This window comes from Pavona decussata, unplaced genomic scaffold (assembly GCF_977016875.1).
Source record: "Pavona decussata unplaced genomic scaffold, jaPavDecu1.1 SCAFFOLD_237, whole genome shotgun sequence".
NCBI classification, from domain to species: domain Eukaryota; kingdom Metazoa; phylum Cnidaria; class Anthozoa; order Scleractinia; family Agariciidae; genus Pavona; species Pavona decussata.
This window is the reverse complement of record NW_028145642.1, coordinates 1,906,244-1,930,446: the sequence shown is the minus strand read 5'-3', so window position 1 is coordinate 1,930,446 and position 24,203 is coordinate 1,906,244. Positions and strand designations below refer to the sequence as shown.

Sequence of the window (24,203 nt, the reverse complement as noted above, 5' to 3'; positions counted from 1 at the left end):
GACTTGAATTCATATCCTGGATTAACAAATGGAAAAAACAATCTTTGATACTTTCAGTACAGAAATAAACGAAACAACGATCTTTGAAACAAGCGAATAAATGTTCTGTATAAGCTTTGTTTTGATGAAAATGAAGTCACACTTTAATTCGTTTGCATTCGCTATTAACGAAAGTTCTTTAACAGTAGTTTCAGTGAAAAATACTCACACTCATCTTAGTATCTGCCTTTATACTATCTAACTGTTTTAAGTATTTACCTTTGTTCTCTGTCAAGATTCAATGTTACAAATGAATGCTGAAATTAAAAATATATGCAACAAAAAATTGTAACTATGTTTATGCCAACGATACAGTGTTACGAGGCATTCGTTTGACTCTTTTAATCGAAGAATCAAATTTCTCGGCTTATAATAATATCAAGCAAAATGGGACGAGATTAGAAAATAAAACTCCAAGGGAAATAATGAACATTGACCGAAAAACTGAGCTCAAAAGACTGCTCTGAAGTTAACAGTTTTATGTTGAACGGGGTGTCAACACTGCCAGAAAAGCAATTTATTTCAGTCCTTTTTAATTAAATAGTTATTTTCAGTTAAAAATATTTATTTTAAATACTCTCGACAATTGAGTCTCGGCTCTCGACTTGGTACTCTCGACTCAAGACAATTACCCAAAACGTTTTCTCCCAATCACCAAAAATGAAAAGCCTTTTCTGAGAGCGTTTGTATCCTTTTCGCCATTCTAAGTATCACTTGACTTATGAAGTATTACACACCCTCTACTTTGCTGAGTTTTCCCAACTGACCTTAATAGACCAGTACAGATCTTGTATTCTCGCAAACTTTACGATTTCAGTAATGTAGAAGTAGATCCGGCAAGCTAAACTGTATCTTGAACTGCTGTTAATAGTTCTTTTGAACTTCCAAATGCATCCTGACCTCTTCTATGAACTTACGGTATTCTAAAGGCAGGGCAATCCAAGCTTGTTCTTGCGTTTGCCGAGATTGGGTGCTGAAATGGAAATTTATATCGAAAATTCCGTTTGAGATTTGGAGGGAGTGGGGGCTTATTTTAGGGTACAGGGTGACCTGGCATGGGTTAGTTCACAGCTTTTTTTAACTTTTGCGACAATAGAGTACACAACTTGCCGGATAATACTAACGCGATGAACATTCCAAACTCCGCCTATTTTACATTCCTCACGTACTGCAAGTTCTTTTCCGGTCTCTGAACGAGGCAATTACCATAGAATGAGCGGAAGCTGGATCAGTTTACAAATTTTCAATTGAATTCAAGATGGCGGCAGTAGCGAGTGATGCGGCTACTATGTTAGCTGAAGCCTTGCAAAAAATGGACGGTCTTATCTCTGATGACCAGCTTATTATGGAAAGCTTAAAAAGTCCACCTCACTCCTGCACAATGAACGACAGAGTTATTTCCTTGGTGGAAGAGCTAAGAGCTCAGCTGGAAGAGTTGTCGCACGATGCGAAGTCCCTTGACGTTCCGGAATCAACTGCCGCCTTTCTCTTTGATTGGTTGGAGTCTGTGCAGGTAGACAAATATTTTACATGTACATTTAGGAATAAAAAAAATACCTGCTTTTTGTCTTCCCTTGTGATTTGATTAAACGTTAACAATCTCTACTTTAGAGAATGTCCAATAGAGAAAGACGAAAAGGAGAACTTGCGAATGGTGACACACATCTTTCGCTTATCAGAAGATTGGAAGCCGAGAAAGAGTCGATGATCTTACAAGTCAGTGTCCTGACCGATCAGGTAGAAGCTCAGGGAGAGAAAATTAGGGACCTGGAGTTTACTAAAGAGGAGCTGCAAATAAAACTGGAAGATGCAGAGCAATTGCTTGAGAACGTAAGTGTGGATAATTCCACAAAATATTTTTAAAGCTTAAAGAAATTTTATACACGTAAGCTTATTTTTAAGCGCGCCTTTCATTTCTTGTCTGTAATTTATTGCTGGCATAAAATAAGGTCACTTTAATCCGTTGCCATTGATCAATTTTGTTGAATGAGGTTAGATCGTTAAGTCAGAGAAATGGGATTGGAGAAGTCTCCCAATTACGTACCTCACTAGCTACAGAGTTGAGGCTTTTTAGCTGTGGAAATATTTCGTATTATGTTGTTTACTATGAGTATTGTCCACTGATATATTGGTCAATGTATTGAGTGACAGAGTGTCAATAGTAGGCCAGTAAAATGGTCAAGTGAAGGGTGAGTGCTCATGGTTGATATGTTGACTGAGAGACTGACCAAGATTTACATGTATATAGGGTTAGTAGTTCACTATCAGTTCACCAACGTGCATTTCTGTGATACTTCACCAACACTTCACTAACACTTCACTGGTAATTTATGTATTTTATTTACCATGAAAACCTACCCCTCATGTCTGGGGATTTTCAGTTGGAATTGGTCTGCAGGTTGTTACAATTGATTACTAGACTAAGCAGGCTTTATGGTAGATTGTAACACTTCACCAATACTCCATAGATACTCCACAAATACTTCACTGACACAGGTTATAGGTTCGACTCCTGCTGTAGGAGCACTTGGATTTCATTTTTCCAAGTACGGTCAACTCCCTTTATTGTGGACGTCCTTGGGACCCGTGTATTAGTGTCCTTGATATTTTAGCAAGAGTCCGTAATAGTGGGAATTGATTTCAGTCAACATCTGCAATTTATTTTTGCTGGGATTTAGCTGCTGTCCGTAATAGTGAGGTGTCCGCAAGACGAGAGTTAATTGTATGCCTGTGTCACTCAGGGAATAATACGTCATTCTCACTTTACTGGCACTTAGCTCACGCTTCACTGGCACCTCCCCCAATTTCACCAACATTTGATTTACTTACCAGGCTAAAAATATACCATCACATTTATTTTACTGCATATATGCCACACATCAACGTTCAAATCCTAGCAGTATACAGGATGTTTGTCCCATGAACCTTGTTCAATGGCCTTAGCTCCCTTGACTCTCCTGTAACTCTGTGGTAAGGCTTCCAAACCAGAAATTGGAAGGTTATACATGTCGGTTCGGTTTCTGTGGGTAGAACTCGGATTTCTTTTTTCCAAGTGTGCCCGAGCCATACTGCATCATGCTCATTTCTCCAATACTTCACCAAGTACAAATTGACTCCTGTGCAAAAGAAGCACAAGAAAATCTGCAGAAAAGTTCTTTTGACTCATCATGCGAATATAATAATTCGGAGAAATGTTTTTTGATTGGAAACTGCATTATAGCGAGGTTCTGTTTATATATGAAAATTTGGATGTCATTTTGTAACTGTTTGTTTAGTGACTCATGTGATTGACTGTTGTTATAAATATGCTTGTATGAGAGACAACAATAGATCGAGTGTGGGCTTTGATGATCGCGACCAAAGTGAAAAAGTTGAAGGAATAGAAGCTATTAAACAGGATTTGCCGTACTTTACAGTGTACTTTTGCTGAGTCAGGACTATACCCGCACAGTTCGGTACATTTATGTGAGCATAGATCATAAAAGACTGGATTGGGTATGAACTGTCATGATATAGATTGGCTGTTAGCCATTGTTTGCGACAATAGAATGAAAATCAAGGGCTGATTTAGAGGGGGGCCGAGAGGGCCGCGGCCCCCCCTTTCAGTTCGTCGGAGATTTTTTTTTTGGTCAAAACATACAATAATTTTATCATTTTGTTGACCTAGGGTTAGGGTTAGGCTAACCCTAACCCTAACCTTGTAAAGTAATGCCATAGCCTTCAATTTTAGTGCAGTTGCATTCAGTGCATCACGTTTGATTAGCTCCCATATTATGGTTAGATATCGTTTTTTCATTCGTTTCTTCCAAGGCTGTTGTGAATTTGGAGCGAAGAGTCACAAACCATGCATCATTATAACCACAACTTATAATTTTATTCAATATGGAATCCTGATATTTTACTTTCCAGATTGCACCAGATTGCATGTAAAAGTACCCAAATTTTCAAAATTTTCTGGGGGGGCATGCCCCCAGACCCCCCTAGAAAGTAGCACCTAAGGCACTACAGGCGCGCTAATGCGCGCTGATTAGTATTCTTGTTTTTTCCCTCACTTTCAAAAAATCCTAGATCCGCCCCTGAAAATGAGCCTGACGTGATGACCTCAACAGGGTGGAAAATGTTGACATAAACTTGGCATGATATGGAATTAGAAAAATGATACAAAAGTGTAATTTTTGCCTTAAAAGTAACACTTTAGTTCTATTACAACTGCATTTAAGCCATGAGTTGATGCATAAGGGGTTGGTTTTTTAAGTCCTTTGTTTCCAACATTAATACCTAAATATTGTACTTTGTATTTGCCAATTTGAATAGTACACACATTTCAGAACAATACTGGACAGATATGTCATGCCGTCATCTTGGTAAATACTTGTTGAATGCTCCACTGCCACTCAGTTGACAGACAATCAACTGATTGTCAACCAACTATTGACTATCGACTGATACATGTACATTGCTTGAACATCAACTAACGTGTTGACCATTACATTAGACAACACTAACTTTCCAATAATTTTCTAATAGTAACTCCCGTCATTGATTGGGACTGTGAAATCACCTGTAAATAGATTCAACACTAAAATAAGTATGTTTCAAACTAAGTAATAATCAACTGGATCTATCTAATAAGCATAGTTAAAATTTCCTCCATGCCAATCAATAATGCAAAAAATTATGAACTAATCAATCAATGCAAGTGGATATCATGATTGATTGCTTGATTGATCGGTATAATGGCCAAACCATGACTCATTTGAAATAGGCACACAAAAAGCAGTTCATTGATTGTTACTGATACCAAAACATGGACCAATTTTTGGCCTGGACAGACTGAATTAATTATCCCTGTCACTCCTTTTGTATGTTGTTCATATTTTGTACTGCAGTTATTAATATCTTGTTGACATTAAATCAGAATTTAGAAACGCACTGATCAAAGGACACCACCAATGTTTGCTTGAGGTAGAATATGGAAGGCTTCCAGTTATCCTCTCTTCAAGCATTCATAGTCTCAAAATGATGATTTGAGACAGTCATTCCCCCAAACAGAACATACCAATCAAACCTTCCTCACTGGTTAACTGGTTAAGAACTTGATTATTCAAAACCATTTTCATTTGATTTTGTTTTGTATGTAACCCTAAACTATTATGAACATGATTTTAGTTTGATATCATTGTTGCTGTTTTTTTTTTAGGAAACAGTGAAGACAGCTAATCTTTTGAATGAAAAGCTTGAATTGGTAACTGAAATATCTTCTCTGAAATTGGCCCTTAACCAAAAATCAGGATTGGATTTGATAGGGGGCAAGGTAGGTGTAACACAAAATAATATATGTACTGAACGTAGGGGAGCAAGCAACTTTAAATGCAGAGGGCTCAAAGGACTTGGGCTATCTTACTATCTTTGCCACTTTTACTCCTGGAGTCTTTGTTGATAGCAGTTCCATAATCTTTCCTCACACTCTTGATAAAATCTTGATCTACTTATTACAACATTATTTTGGGTCTTCCTTTTTGTCTTCCAGCTCTGCTCTGTTGTTTTCATATCTTGAAAGCTGAGAGGTCATTTTGGATTCTTTCTTTGTTAACTGACAGTAATCTTATCCTGCTAAACTTAGCCCTTCTAGGAGGGTGACCTTACTGTGAGCATTCAAATAGCAAACAAAATATTGGTCCTGTTAGAAGGGCCATTCTATGAAGGAGATAGTGTAATTCCCCTTTGCTTATCCAACCTCTCATGTAATCTTTGCCAGGGAGGGTAGGGGAGTGGGTTTTCAAAGCACTAATGTTTCACTACTGGTAAAGCTATATTAAGCCAAATCTATGACCGTCACTATCTGGTACATATATGTACATGATTCTTTATGTCAAATTTAAAGAAACAAAATTAATAGTAAGAGTTTGCTTTTAAATCCAGCCACCTGACTTGGGTTTATCCAAGTAAAGGCAAAATTGATAGAAATGGTGTTTATTCTTCAGGAAAAGTATGAAAGCATGTTAGCTGAAAAAGACTCAGAAATTGAGATGCTGAAAGATCACATTGAGGTTCTATTAGATGAACAAGAAACTTTAAACAGATCACATCACACAGAAGGTATAACTAACTTTATCTTTTTTTTAACAGCTTTATTGGGTGCTCCTCTTACAAATTATGTATAATATAAATTAGAAGGAAAGAACCAAGACCCGAAAGGGGCAGGTGCAACGGGACAAACGTCCCATGCGAGGCACCACCCCTCATGTTTTTTAATTTTGTAATGTCAAATAGGATGTGTGACTCTTTGAGAATGTCTGCAAAATGGTTCTGTAATTTATAAGGAGGTCGCATGACCTTCTGAGAGGCATAGTGCTCCTGGGAGACTCATGGCAAGTAGGCCTGATTACTATGTTCAAGTGACATTTGTCCTGTATACTATTAGTCAAAAGTGCCTCGTTTAGCACCTGATAATAAAAGAAGGAGAGATGGTAAATTTTAAACATGTTAAAAGAAATAATCAAGAGAGATGAAATGTTAAATATTGTTGTGAGCTTGGAACAGAGAACAAATCTGCATCTCCAACAGGAAAACCAACTGTAGAAACTTTAGAACTGCATGCGGGTGGATTGAATTACGGCTAGCTAGTTCATTAACTAAGGTTCATATGACATGTTCCAGGCATTATTGTGTGCTGCTACTGTGATCAGCAATGTTGAATGCACTGTGTGTGATGTTAAAGAAAGAAATTTAAAGTATCATAGTAAATAAAATAAGTTCATCTTTCTTAAGTGGGAGTTTATGGTTAACTTACTTTCTAGAAGAAAAAACATGCAGTCCAAAACATGAATTTGTCTGCATTTGTAAGGTCCAAAGACTTGTTGATCCCTTTGGAGTTAACCAATAATTTTGGGGTAGAATATTCCAGTGTACATTGATAGTGCAAATTAAGTCAATTTTAAAAGTGTTTTTGATGGTTTTCCCTCAGGTCAGTCTCCTATGGCATTAAAAACTCAGCTCAGAGAAAAAGGTATTGTGGAAGCTCTTTGACAGCTCTGTCTCAGTGAGACCTTAAGTCTTTACTCAGGAATATGAAGTATAACTTTTCAAAAAAAGGAGCACTTCAAAGGCTGGGTGGGGGTGGGGGTCATTGTTTTCAGGCGCTTTTGTTTTTCACTGAAAACTGGAAACTATAATCATACAATTAAATGTAGTTTTTGTACCTTTTTCAGCTTCAGAGGTAAATCATTTAAAAATGGAAATTGAAGCCCTGACAGCATCCTGCAAGGAAAAGGACAAGCAATTACAAGAAACCCAACAGTCTCTTGTCAAACTTAAGCGAGTAAGTACACTGTACTTGGTATCAACACTCACTCTGTCATGAATGTCAGATTCCACACAAACACTTCGGATTTCTCTGTTAAAATACTTTCCATTCACAAAGATATAAAGATTTTTTTTGTGCTTTCAGAGCACCACCATTCTTTGTATGCGTTGTTGTGGCACTGAATCTCTCTGTGCTTCCGTACTTGCAAATCTAATTTAATTTATGACCAGGTCGTAGCCATGGGCTCCCCCTTAGCCCCCCATGGGGCACCATGAGAAGATGTGGTTGGAACAATATAGGGATTCTGAAATATTGTTTTACCAGCGGTATGTGGAGGACACATCTTGCCTTTTTTGCTTGGAGCATGACGCCAACTTATTCTTTATTTTTATCAAATCTGATTTCCTTTTTTCAGCCACTGTGGCTGCTTTTCCCATGTTATTCAATAAATTTGATGACAATAAGCAACTAGATAAAAAAAGGGTGATTGTGTAGAACAGCTCCCCTCGGCCATAAGCAAATTGTTGGCCAGTAGTTAAACAATGCTTGACAGACAAGCTACCAACAGGCAGTAAACTGAGCCAAATTCCATGATTCACAAAACATTCCCAGACAGGTTACTGACAGGTTGTAAAATCATTTTTTTTACATTGCATGATTTGGCTTGATGTTCATGATTTCGGAACATTAGACAAAAGTCATACAAACCTTATTATACAGTTGGAACTTTTTAATAGGTGAAATGTGATGAACATTATCTAGCCCCATGTACCTGACACCAACCCCTTCGCTGCTTGCACAGAAACTGGGTTCGATTATAAATAATTTAATTAATGGGTGTCTAGTAAATGGGGCAATGAGCTGTGCTGGGAGAGAAATTGCTGCAAACTTAGCTGATTAAATAGAAAAAATAAAGTAAGGTCAGGTATCATAATAATTGATTTATGTCATCTTTGTGAATTGCAATAAATTATAATTGTTGTCAGGAGTGATAAATCAGAGGCTATTTAAGACAATTTCCACGGTCAGTTTACCGACAGTCTGCCAACAACTTACTGACATATAAGTCCAACACTTGCCCATCTCTTGACCCACAAATGGCCAACAGGTAGTTATTACATGTATTGTTACATTGAAAAAACTCAGTGTTGGTTGACAGTGGGCCAACAGTCGGCAAACAATTCGTTGGGAGTAAATACAATAAATGAAAGGCTACATTTTCTGTTGTGAGTTAACTGGCATTGTAGAATGACTTGTGATGTTGTGAGAATGCTTGAAAAGTTGCAAATTAGACCTGTACATTCAGCCAAACCTGCTGCATGGTTCTATTGTACTAGCAAATTCATAGAAATTTGGTATGTTGAGTAAACGATCTATTACAAAAGTGCTTAATATCTTAATTAGATTGAAGAGATGCTCATGAAAGCAAACCAGTGGAAAGCTTTGGATGGTAGTCCTGTTGTTTCTACAGATGGCATGGATAGTAGCAGTGTTCATAGTACAGATACAATGACAACACCGAGTACTACAAGTAGCCCAGAGCCTTACACTCCAGTACCTAACCACAGTCGACCAGTGTTGACAGGTAACTATTAAAATCAAGATTCTCAACTTGCTTTTGTGTGTAACAGTTTAGACGTACACTGTAGTCTGCTATGCAGCTATTAAGCCAGCAGGTGATCTCTAGTAGTTAGTAGTTTGTTTGCACATTGTTTGTTCATGACAGTAAAGCTCAGGCAAGTAAAAACATGTAAATTGGCCAGGATTGCAGTTTGTATACCATTCCTTTCAAGCTTTGTTCTGTAAATAATACAACTTTACTTAGAAACTTGACCACTGTATACTGCTACATGTACTTTCATTATGGGTCTTGGGTTAAATTTAGCTATTTATTTTGTGCCTTTAATTTAAGCGCAGGGAGTCCACAACAGTTGTAAAAAAGAAATAAATTAATAAATTATTGACTTGCGTTGTTCATGTCTTGTGTTTTCCTTTGTGTTCATTTGCATACAGTTTACATATACGCGACAGCACTAATGTCGTCTACTGAGTTGTGCACGAGGAGATGTGAGCTATGCTGAGTATACTTTATATAGATGAATTTAGCTTTAATGTGCACTGGTATTCTGTTCTTCTCTTTTCAGAATCTTATACTCAAGCAGTACACAATCCAGTTACACCAAGCCTAAGAGCACTTAAAAGGCAATCCCCTCCAGCTAGTCCATCTATCAAGAAAAGACATGGTATCCGCGCATCATTTGGAAAAGGCCTTAAGAAGTTAAGAGGGCACAAAAGTTCAAGTGAACCTAATATAGGTAAATATTGCAACTTACAGTTTCTTTGGTCTTTGTATTGAATTATGGACCAAAATTTGAAAGTTACTGATGCAATAACTTATGAACTGTGTTTAGTGCGAAAATAATGTTTTCTTCAAATTTAGATTAGATTTGATAATAATATTATTGTAGTAGGATATCATTGGGTGTATAGCCATTTTAGGTTAGGTGGTACCAATAACCCAGTAAAATGACTAAGCAAGAACAATCCTTGGGAGTCCATGGTAAATTACCATTTGTGACCAGGCTATTACCATGTGGGGGAGGGTTGAGATCATTAGCAGCACAGTGTCTTGCCCAAGTATTGAACACCAGGCAAGACAAGGTTTTCACCCACTGTCCTTCTTGAAAAAAGTTCAAGATGTGTGAGATTATACATGTATATAAGCCCTTTTACATTCATTGCTGCTTATTGTTATTGATGAACTTTTGAATTCTCCATTTCTCCTGTACTGTATGATCAATGCAAGTCATTAATATTGTTAGCTCCCTCTTTAGTTGATCGTTCCAAGTGAACAGTTATTCCTACTTCTTTGTCAGTACAATATGTTGGTGAATTTCTTAAAAGTGCCCCGTGCTATTCATAACATGTAATAATACATATAATAAGTATATTAACTGTTTTTGCTTTTCAGCTGTAGTAGAAAAGGAAGAAAACTGTTCACAGATAAAGGTATTAATAAAATAATATTTTAACAGTGACACAGTAATTGTTGTACTTGTCAACTGATCCCAAAATCAGTTAGCCTGCCAGGTGATCCTGTTCCTGTCACTCCTAACCACATTTGGCAACAACCTGTGGGTGTCCAACAAAGTGCTTTCTACATGTAGGATGCTCTTGTAGCCTCTTTCCATTTAAAGCCAAAGGCTTGCATTTTCTAGTCACTAGGTGTATACTTAAGGTATTCACACATCTGGTTGTTGAATTGTTGATTTTTTTACATGTGACTATGTATTTTGACACAGGTTCCACTTAGACCATTACCCATTATATTCTCATTATTACTAATTTGATTTGTTATGCAGAGGAATACCAATATTTTAATGATAACTAGTAAAAATATGTTGTTCATTCAGAGTGCTGAGAATAAGTAAAGTTTCTAAACAAAACTTAAGATCCCATTGGCAAGTGGATTATTGCATAATTATTGAATTGAGATTTTCCAGCTTTCCATATTTTGTTTTCGAATTAGTTTTGTATTGCCTGACTAATGTTTGGTGTCTCATGGAGTCTGTACTGCAATGTGCCTTCTTATTCTGGCTTGCTGTAGGACGGCCCCAGAGAACAAGAAAATACTCCTTCACAGAAACATGAAGAGGAAAAGAAAAAGAACACAAGTAAATTTGGGAAAGCATTTACAAAGTAAGTGACTGAATTTGTTATTTATTATTTTACTCTTTTTGTAAGCTTATAGTGGATACAAAATATGGTGGCCTATACAAATAATTTAGACTAGTGAGAAAACACAGAAATACCAACAAAAAATAAATGTGACCATGTCATAGTGTTTATTACACTAAGACAGGTTACATAAATTTTGAAAGTTGTGCAATATTAAACACAAACTTCTATTCAATCACACACCTCAGGTTTTGTTTATATTTTGTTTGAGGTTAGGTCAAATATTTTGGCAGAATTTGGTAATATTTGGAAGGTATTCACATCAAATCAGAATTTACAGTTGTTGATTTGAATCATACCACTGACTGCACTGTGGTCAGCTATTGTTTAATTTTTGCACAACCTTGTGGTGTGAACTCATGTTAACTACTGAAGTCATCTCAAATCTGTCAACTCATGCTATACGGCACAAATCCCTACTCATTGTAAGAACTCTCTTTTTGCCTGCCTGTGGAGTTAAAAGTCCAACAGGCCCCATAATTTAAATGTTTCATTTCCAACTGCTCGCTCTCTTGTAAAAGAGGGTTGGTTGGTTGATCGGTTAATAAAGAAACAATAATTTTAAGTGGGCCTTGATTGTAATCTTCCCCATGTTACCGTCATTTTGTATCACACAGCTTTCACTCAAAAATATGTTTGAAGATGTTGGTATATCTTAAGGTCTGATTAAGTGTTGCAATCATGTTAAGATGTCTATAGAGCATGTTATGTTATGGAAACACCTGACAAAAATGACCAGGCAATGAAATCAGAAACTTGTTTTCTGGGTACTTTGTGAAATAACTGGGTCTGCCAAGGATGGCGTAATAAATAAGTTTTGATGTTTGACATCAGTTGAATTACAAGGTTTATGCATTGTGATTGTCTTAGAACAAAAAAGGTTAATACCCAGATAAAAGAGCCTGTATGTGATGTCAGTTCTTGAAGCAAATTGTTCATAAATCATATCAAGGCCATATTGTTGATAACGCAATTTGTCTTGAGGTTTGCGTATCGATCAGGAAGATCCATATCTCATAACATTAATTTGTGATCTTCAGATTGCGGAGGACACGATCACTGGGCATGAATCCCAGTGACAACCCTGCAGTAATAGAACCTCTGAATCTAAAGAGATCCACAAATCACAGAGATTATGGGTAAGTACTGTATTTAGGGTTAGGCCAGGGTTAGGCTACACAGTGGAGGCCTAAGTAGAAGTTTGTTTGTGTAGATCTTCAGGGTGTGTTGCAGTGCATTTGAAAATAACAAACCTTTCAAATAATGAGGAACACTGCCATTAATTATCTAGAATCTACACAACGGTACCTTAAAGTCAATGCATTCAAGTTAAAAGTGGTGCATATGACATCATATTCCATGGCAGAATTATTGACCTGACAGCGCTTAATCTGGAATAAGCATTTGCTATACCAAGCGTTTGGTTAGCCCATAAAGCAAGGCACTTTGATAACCAAGTTTTGTACTACGCACGCCATCCATACATCAAGCAAAAGCCACCAATTGTTTCAAGAAATTTATCTAGGAAGAGTTAAGTGTTACATGGAAACAGTTTGTTACAACGTATCATATCAGGATGGTAATGCACTGGTAACATGAAAAATGAAAAGCATTCTTTGTTAAACAACAACATGACAAAAGCAAGTTTACTGTCACAGATATGAAAAATATATAAAAATATTATGATATTCTGTACACTTTTCCTTTCTATTGACTCAACTTGTATCTGCCATCTTGTTCCTCCTAGAAGCTACTTTAATTTATTAATTTCCTGCTAAGTTTAGTTTGATACTTTTTGCATCCAGTGACCAGCTGGAACTTCCATTCAGTCAGTGGAGTCGGCAGATGGTGTTAAGCTGGTTGGACGATCTTGGATTAGGACAGTACTCATCACAGTGTGGACGAGTGATAAATTGTGGGCATGACCTCCTGAAGGCATCACCTGCTCAGCTAGAGAAAGACATGGGCTTCAAGAACCCACTACACAGAAAGAAACTTCAGCTGGCGCTTCAGGTACAATACAGATTTTGTTCTTTTTTCGGCTTCATTGTGGTGCATCATCACTCAGATTCTAAACAATTGATTAAGAGTTCTTTATGAACGAGTGATTAAGAGATCAACAGTACCCACCCCCCAGTGATCAATCAGACAGGAATAATAAAAATATTATTATTAGCGTCTGAACTGTAAAAGGATCATGATTTTATCACCCAATAATGCACCATCCTGCCTTAATGTAAATCAGATAATATTAATAAATATTGTGACAGGTTGTTCATCTCTAATCTAACAGGCATTGGTGTCAGATGGACCAGATGTGATGGGTAGACTCAGTAATCATTGGGTCCTAGGTATGACCTCCAAATCTTTTCCATTTTACTGATCATGCAGTGAAGACATAGATTACATGCAGTAGAACACCTGTATAAGGAAGTGCCTTGGGACTGGGAAAATGTGATTGTATTTGTTATAAACAAAATCCTGTTACAGCAAATTTGTGGGGAAATCATTGTCATATCAGGGCTAAGCTAAGCACTACCTTAAACAGTGTTACATTGCATTATATTGCTCAGGGAGAAGCAGTTGGTGGCATTTTGTAAGGGACAACGAAGACCAAGCAACATAAATGTCACTTAGTGCTCTCTTTTAGCATTTGATGGGCAGTTGATAGAAAACTTAGAGCCTCCTACAATTAAATAAAATAATTATTATTTTCAATCTCTTTTGATCTATTTTGAATTCAACTTCAGTCACATGCTGACATGAAGAAATGGAAAAAGAAAATAGTGTCAATTAGAGGACACTGTAGTTTTTAATGAACGAGTTTGTTTTTAAATTTTACTGCATGTAACAAATTGCTAACTCGCATGAATCACTGATTTTTCAAATTATTGTGAGCAGTGAAATTTGAAACTTTTATACCCTGTAAAAGATGCAGTCTTTTTGTTTAAACTGGCTTTGAAACAACTTTGATAAAGTTTTGCCATCTGTAAGCAAGTTAAAGTGTCAAAATAATAGAATTCAAAATGATGTCAGTGGCTTTTCTTTTATTGATGTCCACCAAAGTGCAACTTTAGCCAACTCTTTTGAAGACAGCTGGTCAGATAGTATTGGTAACTGCTGCAATTAACCAATTTTTGACTGTGTCATCATGGCAACACACAGCTAGTGACCTCAGTAATATTAAGCTTTGAACATCCTCCCCAGAGATGTAAATGCATGCATTAATACAGTCGAAGCTCTCGTAAGCGACCACCTCAGATATTGGAAAAAGTGGTTGTAACAAGAGCTTAAAAACAAATGAAAATACCTGTTGGTAATTCCCAAAAAGTGGTCGCAGTTGCTTATGGGAGTGGTCGCTTACAAGAGCTTTTGATTACAGAGTTTAAGTGACAGTTCAAACAGGGTTTTACAATGGTGGTCGTAACTAGAGCTGGTCACTTACAAGGGTGGTCGCAAATAATAATAATAATCTTTTATTAGGAAGCTTTCGTTCACTAAATGTGGTTTTCAGAAAGGTCCTATAAAGATTAAATATGCAAAAGGTTAAAAAATACAATATATAAGACAAAATTACAAAATGATAAAAACAGCAATTCAAACTAGAAGCTAAAACTACAAAGATATCATCGATGGGGTTAAAAACTTCAAATTGATAAAAAATAAAAAATGATAAAAGCAAAAAAGCTAAAACTACAAAAATTCTTAACGATAGGGTTAATTAAAAAACCTGGCAAACATGTTTCGCTTAAAAGTAGCAATATTCGGTGCATTTCTGGTCTCTCTCAAGCTCAAAGAGAGCTTTGACTGTTATAAGTTAATATAATTTAATTAATTGGAGGTCAACCATTTAACCACACAGAGTTGTTTTAGCACACTTGCTGTAGAATACCCTAGCTTCATTAAGATTGTAAAAAAATCCTCCTTTTTTGTATACTTTCCAGGTTGGCTTGAAGATATTGGTTTACCACAATACAAGGATTCGTTCAGTGAGGGTTCAGTTGATGGCCGCATGTTAAACTATCTAACATTTGTGAGTAAAGAAGATCTTTTATTTATTTATTTATTTTTTATTTTTTTGTAAATTATACGTTAGGTGAGAAGGATTTAAGTTGATTCAGTGTTTTGATGTATTAAAGAATAGGTTTGTAGTATTTGTCCTTGTCTGCTTGTACAGTATGTGATATTAATATGATAGTTTTAAACTAGCTTTTTAAGCTTTTTATCTGTAAAGCGCCTTTGAATGCGTTGAATAATGGTGCTATATAAATTTTTTGTTATCATCATCATTATTATTATTTATGACAGTTTATTAAGAGAGAATGTCAGATTGGTTAGGAAACTGGATTTGAAATCCAGAGGTCCTGAATTCTGCATCTCTTCCAACGGCTAAACAGCTGTAACTGTTTTGAGAAACACCTGAGTACAATTCCTTGGCTACTCGTGTGAATCAAGCAAAGCTGGACTATCCGGATATACACTGATTGGGGGGTGGGGGATTAAATGGGCTGGGACCAAGAAAACTGACTGTAGTAACGAGTTCTCATGTTACGTAGGTGTCCGTAAGGTGAGTTTTCACTGAATACAATGCTTAAAGGTAGTGATTAAAGCAATATTGTTTCATTGTATTTTTGCTAATACTTGTTTTCTTATGATTGCATACAAAGATTAGCTCTTTATTATAGGAAACATTTTTCTTTGTTTTTCTCAGAGTGACATGCTTCATCTCAAAGTACATAATGCGTTTCACCATATTGCTATAAAGAGAGCTATACAGTGTCTCAGGTGACTGAAAATACTAACTAAAGCGTGCTATTTTTAAACTCTGTATCACAGCTAATATTTGAAGCTGTGTATAGTGTACTGCATGTTTTTTCAATATTATATTATCATTGTCTGTTGTTTCACACAAGGGTGTAGGTATGCTGGTGTGGTGGTTAGTGCATTGAGCATAAGATTTGAATGGCCAGGCTGGTTTAAGGCCCAGTCTCTATCATGGTAATAATAATAATAATAATAATAATAATAATAATAATAATAATAATAATAATAATAATAATAATAATAATAATAATAATAATAATAATAATAATAATAATAATAATAATAATAATATTTTTTATAAAAGATAAAAGTACAAAAAAGAACTATTAAAAACCTATTTACAATTCATGCATCATCACTAAAATATATTTGGAAGTTAAAATACGGTCCAGCTAAAATTGTGAAAATTAAGAAAAGAAAAGATAAAAAAAAAAACTGAGAAATTCGTTCTCATCCTAAAATCTAAAATCTAGCCAGGTTATTATCGATTTCAAAGTCGGTATCTGCAATCTTCAGCGGTGCTCTTCGCGTACAACGTGAGCCTCTCAAGCATAGCAGCACAGATCTCAGGAGGGCGAATGAGACTTTGGCGCGAGCTTTTTGACTTCTTCTTTCCTTCTTCCTTAATAACAATAATTCCTTAATAATAATAATACTGAATTTAAAAATAATAATAATAATAATAGAAACAACAACAACAGGATATTAAAGTGTGTATTAGGGAGAAATGAAGACTCGGAGGGTCGTGGGTTCAAATCCCATCTGGGACTCGGATTTTTTTCGGAGTCTTCATTTCTCCCCAATTTGATTTAATAATAATAATAATAATAATAATAATAATAATAATAATAATAACTTTATTAACGTGTCAATCGAAATGTAGCAGAAGGGAGTCCCCTCTGCTAATAGGGGACACCTAACTTTCTAAACAACCTATCTAAGATACAAGTGTATCAACATAAAATCTAACCAGAAACTACTATAAAACTCTAATGATAATAATCAAAATCCTTTTCCTTAGTGTTATTCAAATTTTCATTTATTTTTCTGTGAGTGACTTTTGCCAAAAGCTGCTTGTATTATTATTGCAGTGGTAATTTTGACTATTTTTGATATTTGTTTCATTTATTTGCAGATTACACAATTTCCATCCAAACTGTTTAAAGAGACATGCTGTGGATGAGGTATGCACCTTGTATCCAGTCACTGTTTTGTAGAAAATAAATCATGAGCAGACGCTTAAGAGAGATAGGAAAAAAATTTCTGCTTTAAACAAGTATATTGCAGAATAACAGTGAGCAGCAAAGGAAATTGTGGAGCACATTCATCAATGTGGACGTAATACGTAATATATCAAACACGAGGAAGAGTGTTTCATCAGATATCCAAACACTGAGAAGTAGGTTGAAAAAACGAGGCGCAGCCGAGTTTTTTTAAACGACTTCGCGGTGTTTGGATATCTGATGAAACACACTTTCGAGTGTTTGATATGGCTTCTCAAATGATCAACAATTCTTGGAGAAATTCAAGGCTAAAGATGGCAAAATTTTATGGTAATTAGGATCACATATCCAAACCACGGTCACGGTAGTGATTTCCTTTGTTTTCTCTTGATGAATTATTAATGAGTTTGAGAAATGTATATCAAACACGAGAAGGTGTGTTACATCAGATATCCAAACACTAAGAAGTAGGTTGAAAACACGAGGCGCAGCTGGGTTTTCTCAAACTACTTCGAGGTGTTTGGATATCTGATGAAACACACTTTCAAGTGTTTGATTTGATATGGCTTCTGAAATGATCAATAATTCTTGGAGAAATTCAAGGCTAAAGTTGGCAAAATTTTATAGTAATAATATTAGGAACACATATCCAAAGCACGGTCACAATAGTGATTTTCTTTGTTTTCTCTTTATTATTAGTATTCTGTTTTGTGGGTCAGTGATGTTTGGTTTGTGAACAGTCACCCTGTGGCTCCAGACATCGCCTGTTTTTGAAATATGAGCCTACTCGGATCCAGCGCATGGTGACATTTATATGCTACCATACTTGGAGTCTGGGAAGCATTAACAAGCCCTTCCAACCCCCACCCCCACCCCAACCCCCCCTCCTCAACCAAAGAAACCCTCAACCCAGACAAGTAATATTTATTTAGATCAATGTCACAAGTGCTTGTCTCTTCAAACACAACCCAAATGTGGCATCTCAAATATGTCTCAGCCAGAAGTAAACAGGAGGGACTTGATTCTTTTATTTTACGTTATTAAAGCAACTGATTTACTTCTTGTAGGGCACTAGAAAATGTAGTCAGTGTAACTGGAAATACATTGAATATTTCTTGTTGACTCTTTCTGCATAGTCATGGTTGAAAGGTGCTGATGTGTTGCTGTGGACAAATAGTAGAGTCACCGAATGGCTGCGGCTTGTGGATTTAGCAGAATATGCACCAAACCTTAGAGGCAGTGGAGTGCATGGAGCACTTATGGTAAGATTCCAAGTGTCTAGTTTAGCTCGTATTTGGTATGCAGAGTTTGTATTGGGTTCAACCTGTACACAGCTTTTATCCTGCTTGTAGTCCACGTGATAGGAGTCAAGAACCCCTAAGGTACTGGGCCGTCATATTTCTCTCAATAAATTATTGGAGTATCAAACGGCACGTACAAATAGGTGACCAAACAAAACACAAAAAGATCTTGATTAAGATGTTGGCTAAGAGGAGACAAGAACACAGCAAAACTAAACAAGAATCAACAAATCAAGACAAACCTCAGATTAGCGACGTTTGCGTTTGCCTCAGGTTTCGAGACTAAAATAAGCTAGCTGGTTTATCACAACAACAAATAAGTTTGTGCCTAAAATAATGTTACAGCTTCACCTCAAAAGCAAATTCGATTCTTTTTCATACGGGAACCTCGTGACCTGAAACTGACTGCCCCACCCCTTCCCAGGAAAGAAAAATGTATTTCTTGGCTCCGCTCATAAAATGATCTTATCTCTTTTGCATACGTAATTGAAGCGGCCAAATTTAACCTGATGACGTAATCGTTTGTAAAGAGGAAGCGTAACATTATAAGCCTTGTGGTTTCTTTTTAGGCTTCCTCGTCGCATTCTTTTGTTCTCTTTTTGTAACCTTGTGAGGGTGTATGTGTTGTAGGTTAAAATAAATCCAGGTTAAAATGATTTCAACCTAGGTTAATTTGTATTTTCCTTTGTTAGGGTATTGGGTAATTTACATCTGAAACAAAGGAAAATACAAATCAACCTAGGTTGAAATCATTTTAACCTGGGATTCATTTTAACCTACAACATATGTTGTTTTAATGTGTGGACGTTAAATTGAAATTGAAATTTGAGGATTTCCCAATGAGCTATTTGTTTTAGAGCTCCGCTTTTAATCTAGCCTATCTTTAATTTGCAGATTCTTGATCCACGCTTCACAGCAGAGAGTCTGGCAGCTTTACTGTCTATCCCAATCAGTAAAACACTACTTCGAAGACACCTGGCTACTCATTTCCAGTCCCTTGTGGGTGCTGAGTGTCATGAAAATAAAGAGCAAGCTGCTGGTGACCCAACATTTCAGCCGCTGATGCCGGGTATCAAACACAGGGTAATTCTGAACTCTAGTGAACTCTACGGCGCATTCTTTTGGAAAAATACAAGCTATTCCCATTGCGGTCCAGGAAAAACAATACACAGAATAACATTTCCCTAAAGAACATAATTCTGCCTGTTACGATTACACCGAAAACCTTTCCAAAACAGCGCAATATCTCAGTTCTGTTCTGAGCAAGCCGTACTCCGTTCAAAATATCATTCTGTTCATTCCGAAAACAGAATAGGTCCCAAATATATAATGAATGCCGTCCATTCTGTGTATTCATATTTCAGAATAGGTCTCAAAAGAACATTTCCACGTTGTGAAGCGAATTTCGTTGGTGCCTTGATGGCTTGTGAAATGTCACGTCCTTTGTAGCCATTGGTATGCTGATTCACAGGCTAAAAGAGTCAACCCCGGTTTGTCGGTTCTCTGTTTAATTTGGCCTTTCCTTGGATGGATGCTACTACAAAGAAAAAAACTGAGTGACCACTCAGTCTCTTAACGGGAGTTTAACCACCTTACATACAGGACTTGAGTTAGTTCCTGCAGGAAGACTAGCGGCGAGTAAGCTGAGTACAGTAAAAGGGTGTATTTGACGTCAAGTGCCACATGTACCGCAAAAGACACTCCAAGTTCTTTATATGAACTGCCTTTTGCTGATTTTGTTTTATCTCGTGAAAACCTTACAAAACATTTTTTATTACATGCCTTTTAAATGATTAGGTAGTAAAAAGGAGCATGTCCTTTGGTGCTCTCCGAAAACGTGGAAAGGGGGAGATGGAACTGGATGACTATGTGTGCCCCATGGACCTTGAAGTTCCTCTATCACTGCAGTCATATGTGATCCAGCGGAGTAGAAGATCCTCCGACTCGGTACGATCCAGACTGAGAAGTGATGAGGAGGGTAGCCTTCAGGTATTCAGCTCTTTCCATTAGCTTTGACGGTTCTTGTATAAGCCTACGCGACGAAGTCGCAAGTCAATAGTTGCTATTCAACATTGCGATGGTGGAAACACTCCAACAAGATTTACTGTGTTCACGTTTATCTGAATTGTCATGTGCACGTGCAGAATGTTGCTAGGCAGATCTCAGTCCACACTCCTCACAGCTGTCAAAATTCAAGACTTTGCAAATTGTGAAAGGGTTCAGGGCTCGTACTCGTTCAAACGGCTCTTTCAGGGGTTTATTTTCGGGGAGGACTGGTTTTTGGGGGAGGGGTGGTAAAGGGGGGGGGGGGGAGGGGTTGAGAGCAGCGTGAGAATTGAAACACTGTGCAACAGCCTAAAACAGCCAGCCAAAACAATCCACTGGTTTATATCAGATTTATATCAGAAGGATTTGTTGTTGAACTATATTTGGGATTGCATTTGGAATTACAATGCCTGATGGTAAAGAGGGAGGACTAATTTTTAACTGACCAGCTGCAATCGAGGGGAATGTGTGAAAAACCGAACTTAAAGTATTGTTGCACTGTTTGGCCATTGGCTGCTGTAAAAGTGTTGTAGGTGTTTAGCCCTTACGTGAAATACCTTCATTAAATTACGCCATATTTCATTATTTTTATCTTGCAGAGTGGAGACCGTGTTACAGGAACGATAGGGGCTTTCTCTCAGGAACTTGATTCACTTACAGTAAGTGGTGTCAATAAAACAGTAATTATAACCAGTCATAATAAGATATAGCAATTGAAATAAAAAAAAAGCCTTTGCGGCATTATTTTATAAACAAAAGTTATTGAATAACTCAACAACATTCACTGCACGAGCTCGAACTAGTCCCGGAAATTTTTAAAATCCTTTTTTATGTCGGGGAACCATTTCAATTTGAGCTTGAAACGATTTAGTTTTCAATCATTTTAGTCTATGGCAACTTTTCTGTCCAGTTGTTCATACAGAAAAGCGAGATGTTGATGACTTTCAGCGTCTAAGGCAGGCCACTGTTTTCATCAACTAATTAATAATAATAATAATAATAATAATAATAATAATAATAATTAATAATAATAATTATTATTTATTTATTTATTTACATCATTACGTCTCTGCTATGCCTAGCATGGTTACCGTAACATTTTAGGCAAAACCTCCCAAGACATTACATCATTAGGTCGAAGATACATCTTAGATCGGTCAGGTTTAAAGGGGTGACAGGTGAGCGCAACACGAGGGTTACATAACTTAAATAGAAGAAAGATCCTCGCAGTTGAACGAGGTCATAAGTTCGAATCCCGTTCAAACCTGAATTTTTTCAGGCTTTCCCTTTTCGCAAATGCTTAAGTTGACAGTTGCGTACTAACTGCGAGGATCTTTCTTCTATTTAATCTTTCATCCGCAGTTCAAATATATGATGTTTCATATATTCATATTAATTTATTCATCCTTCACGCGTATGTTACGAACTCAAAATATGACCAGCTCCCAGTTGGCTTGATGGCTCAGTTGGTAGAGCACTGCACCAGCATCTCAGAGGTCATGGGTTCGAATCCCGTTCAAGCCTGAATTTTCTCAATCTTTCTTTTCGCAACTGCTTAAGTTGCTTACTTACTGCGAGGACCTTTCTTCCATTTAATCTTTCATCCGCAGTTCAAATATATGACGCTTCATAAATTCATATTCGCTTACATAACTGTTAGCAAGTGGAAAATGACATGCTCATGTGTCCAACTGCTGAATGGTCATAGTGTGAATCTAGGTGAAGCAGAAAGTTCATGTTGAGTGAAATTATTTCAGAAAAAAGTCGATATCTCGCGACAGTGAACATTGAAAATTTTGGAGCACTTCTTTTAGTCAAACCTTTTACAACGTACACCTACTGGTTACGTGCCCCTGTCATGGATACTGATGTCCAAGTTATAGTTGATAAATGTATTTTTTTTTTTGTCACAGTCACAGGAGTGCTCTTATCAGGAGTCGACCCTAAGACCTTCCGATTACTAGTTCGGATGCTCTACCACTGAGCTACAGGAGACTCGGGGGAGCTAAGGCCATTTTAAAAACTAGGTTCATGGGACAAACATCCTGCATACTGCTAGGATTGGAATGTCGTTGTGTGGTATATTTGAAAGAAATGTGATGCTATGTTTTAGCCTGACTAAGCCTGGTAAATGGTAGATGTAGAAACTAGATGTTTCCTGTAGCCCAGGCTTAAAAACATAACATCACATTTCTTTCAAAGAGTTATAGTTTCTATTTTTGCGTCATTTTACAGCACATGTTGAAAGAGGAGAGGCATAATGCAAGAGATCGCTCCTATGAGGTGTGATACATGAGCACAAGAAACACACTGTTGATTGTCCAAGCCTTCGCGCGTGCCTGCTCATTCTGTGCCCGATGAGGCAGCAGCTCTGAGTCAACTGCCTTCCGTGTCGCCGCAATAGGAGAATCCGAATTTGTACTGAATCAGCAAGTCCACAAATACCGGATTAGCTTTAATATAAATTATATCATTTTAAGTATTTTGTTAAATATTTGCAGGAAGTTGTTTATATTGTATAGTTAATGGCTGGCCTTAGAGCAACAGTTTTGTTTAACCGCGAATCTTGGCAGTCTCGAACCCTCAAGATTCCAGGGAGACTCAAGAAAAATAGTTTCGCAAGGGATTTTCGCTCAAGTTTAGGATTACATTACTTCCTTAGATGTTTCTCCAAAATTGGTTGTTATTTAAAGTTGTGACGCTATACTTGAGTGAGGTCATCATTGTGTTATGCAGCCATAAAGCAGCCAATGAGAACACACGTTAGATAAGCGGAGCTTCAGCTACATTCCAGGGTCAATTGTACCTGGATATTCTGAGTTAACCAGCCTACACAAGTATCTGTTGAAAGGCAAAGCCACAAGTGAACCATGGATATGCAAAAGTAAACAATCCTATTATTACTGTGAATAAATTAAGTTTATCCAAATTGACCGATTTGAGTAGGAATTGTATGAAACACCATACGTTAGGTCATTAAATATTCATGTTGATAAGATCTCTTAGATCTAGCAATCAATCCAGATCCGTCAGCTGTAAAGCCAATGCAATTGTTTTACCGTACTCTGCAACGAAACAAGTTCTGCTTGGTTATTGCCTTTTTACATTTCTTATTGTGGCTGGCAATAGTGGTTATCAGTAGATTTTACAACTTTCAATTGCAAAACTTGATTTTCTATCTCAACGACACTATAATATAATGTAGTTAGTAAAGTTACTTGGACCGGAGTGGAGTACAATTCAGTAACCGAGTAATGAAAAATCGAGCGAGTTTAGGCCGAAAACCTAGCGCAATGAATGGTGAGAACCTATGACCATAGTTACCCCCAATTCATCGTATCAATAACAAATCCAATGTAAGTTTCTGAATTTTTCAAATGCAAACCATCGTCTGTATTCTATCGGATTAGTTTTTATCAGGTTTTCAATAGAAACCGTCTTGGGCATTTTCTATCGCTTTTGCAAAAAGTGGTTGAATGCAAGCAGTCTTTCTTCTCCTCAGATTCTACGTTCGAGCCGGAATTTATATTAGAAATTGTGGAAATTAAAGGAAAAACGAGGAGGGCTTAGGAAGAAGAAAGGGACTGGTCTTTGCTTTAAAGAATGGAGAAATAACAAATAGAGCCATTTCAGTGTACTTCTAATCTCCAATTTGCAGGTTTTCTAAATATCCCTGAATTTTATAACGTAAATTTATAACTGAATAAATCTCTTGCTTTTTAAAGT

At 36.8% G+C, this 24,203-nt stretch overlaps 1 protein-coding gene and 1 non-coding gene across 2 annotated transcripts; both read left to right on the top strand.

Annotated features, from left to right (window-relative positions):
* The first annotated feature begins 1,092 nt into the window (after positions 1-1,092).
* Positions 1,093-24,203, top strand: LOC146457857 (liprin-beta-1-like). Its single transcript, XM_085091489.1, has 21 exons — positions 1,093-1,552; positions 1,651-1,869; positions 5,240-5,353; positions 6,024-6,138; positions 7,007-7,048; positions 7,251-7,360; positions 8,750-8,930; positions 9,490-9,660; positions 10,317-10,354; positions 10,953-11,044; positions 12,124-12,222; positions 12,889-13,096; positions 13,377-13,434; positions 15,028-15,116; positions 15,795-15,868; positions 17,043-17,091; positions 18,267-18,392; positions 19,326-19,514; positions 20,229-20,420; positions 21,077-21,136; positions 22,713-24,203. Exons 1-21 carry the CDS (start codon positions 1,298-1,300, stop codon positions 22,764-22,766), a joined length of 2,535 nt encoding a protein of 844 aa, XP_084947615.1. The 5' UTR covers positions 1,093-1,297; the 3' UTR covers positions 22,767-24,203.
* Positions 21,929-22,001, top strand: Trnaa-agc (transfer RNA alanine (anticodon AGC)). Its single transcript has one exon. It is a non-coding gene; the product is annotated as a tRNA-Ala (tRNA).

Coding starts and splice junctions, on each gene's coding strand:
- LOC146457857 (XM_085091489.1), top strand. CDS start 1,298: ATGGCGGCAGTAGCGAGTGATGCGGCTACTATGTTAGCTGAAGCCTTG. Junction 10,355..10,952: donor AAAACTGTTCACAGATAAAG/GTATTAATAAAA, acceptor GGCTTGCTGTAG/GACGGCCCCAGAGAACAAGA. Junction 12,223..12,888: donor ACAAATCACAGAGATTATGG/GTAAGTACTGTA, acceptor TTTTGCATCCAG/TGACCAGCTGGAACTTCCAT.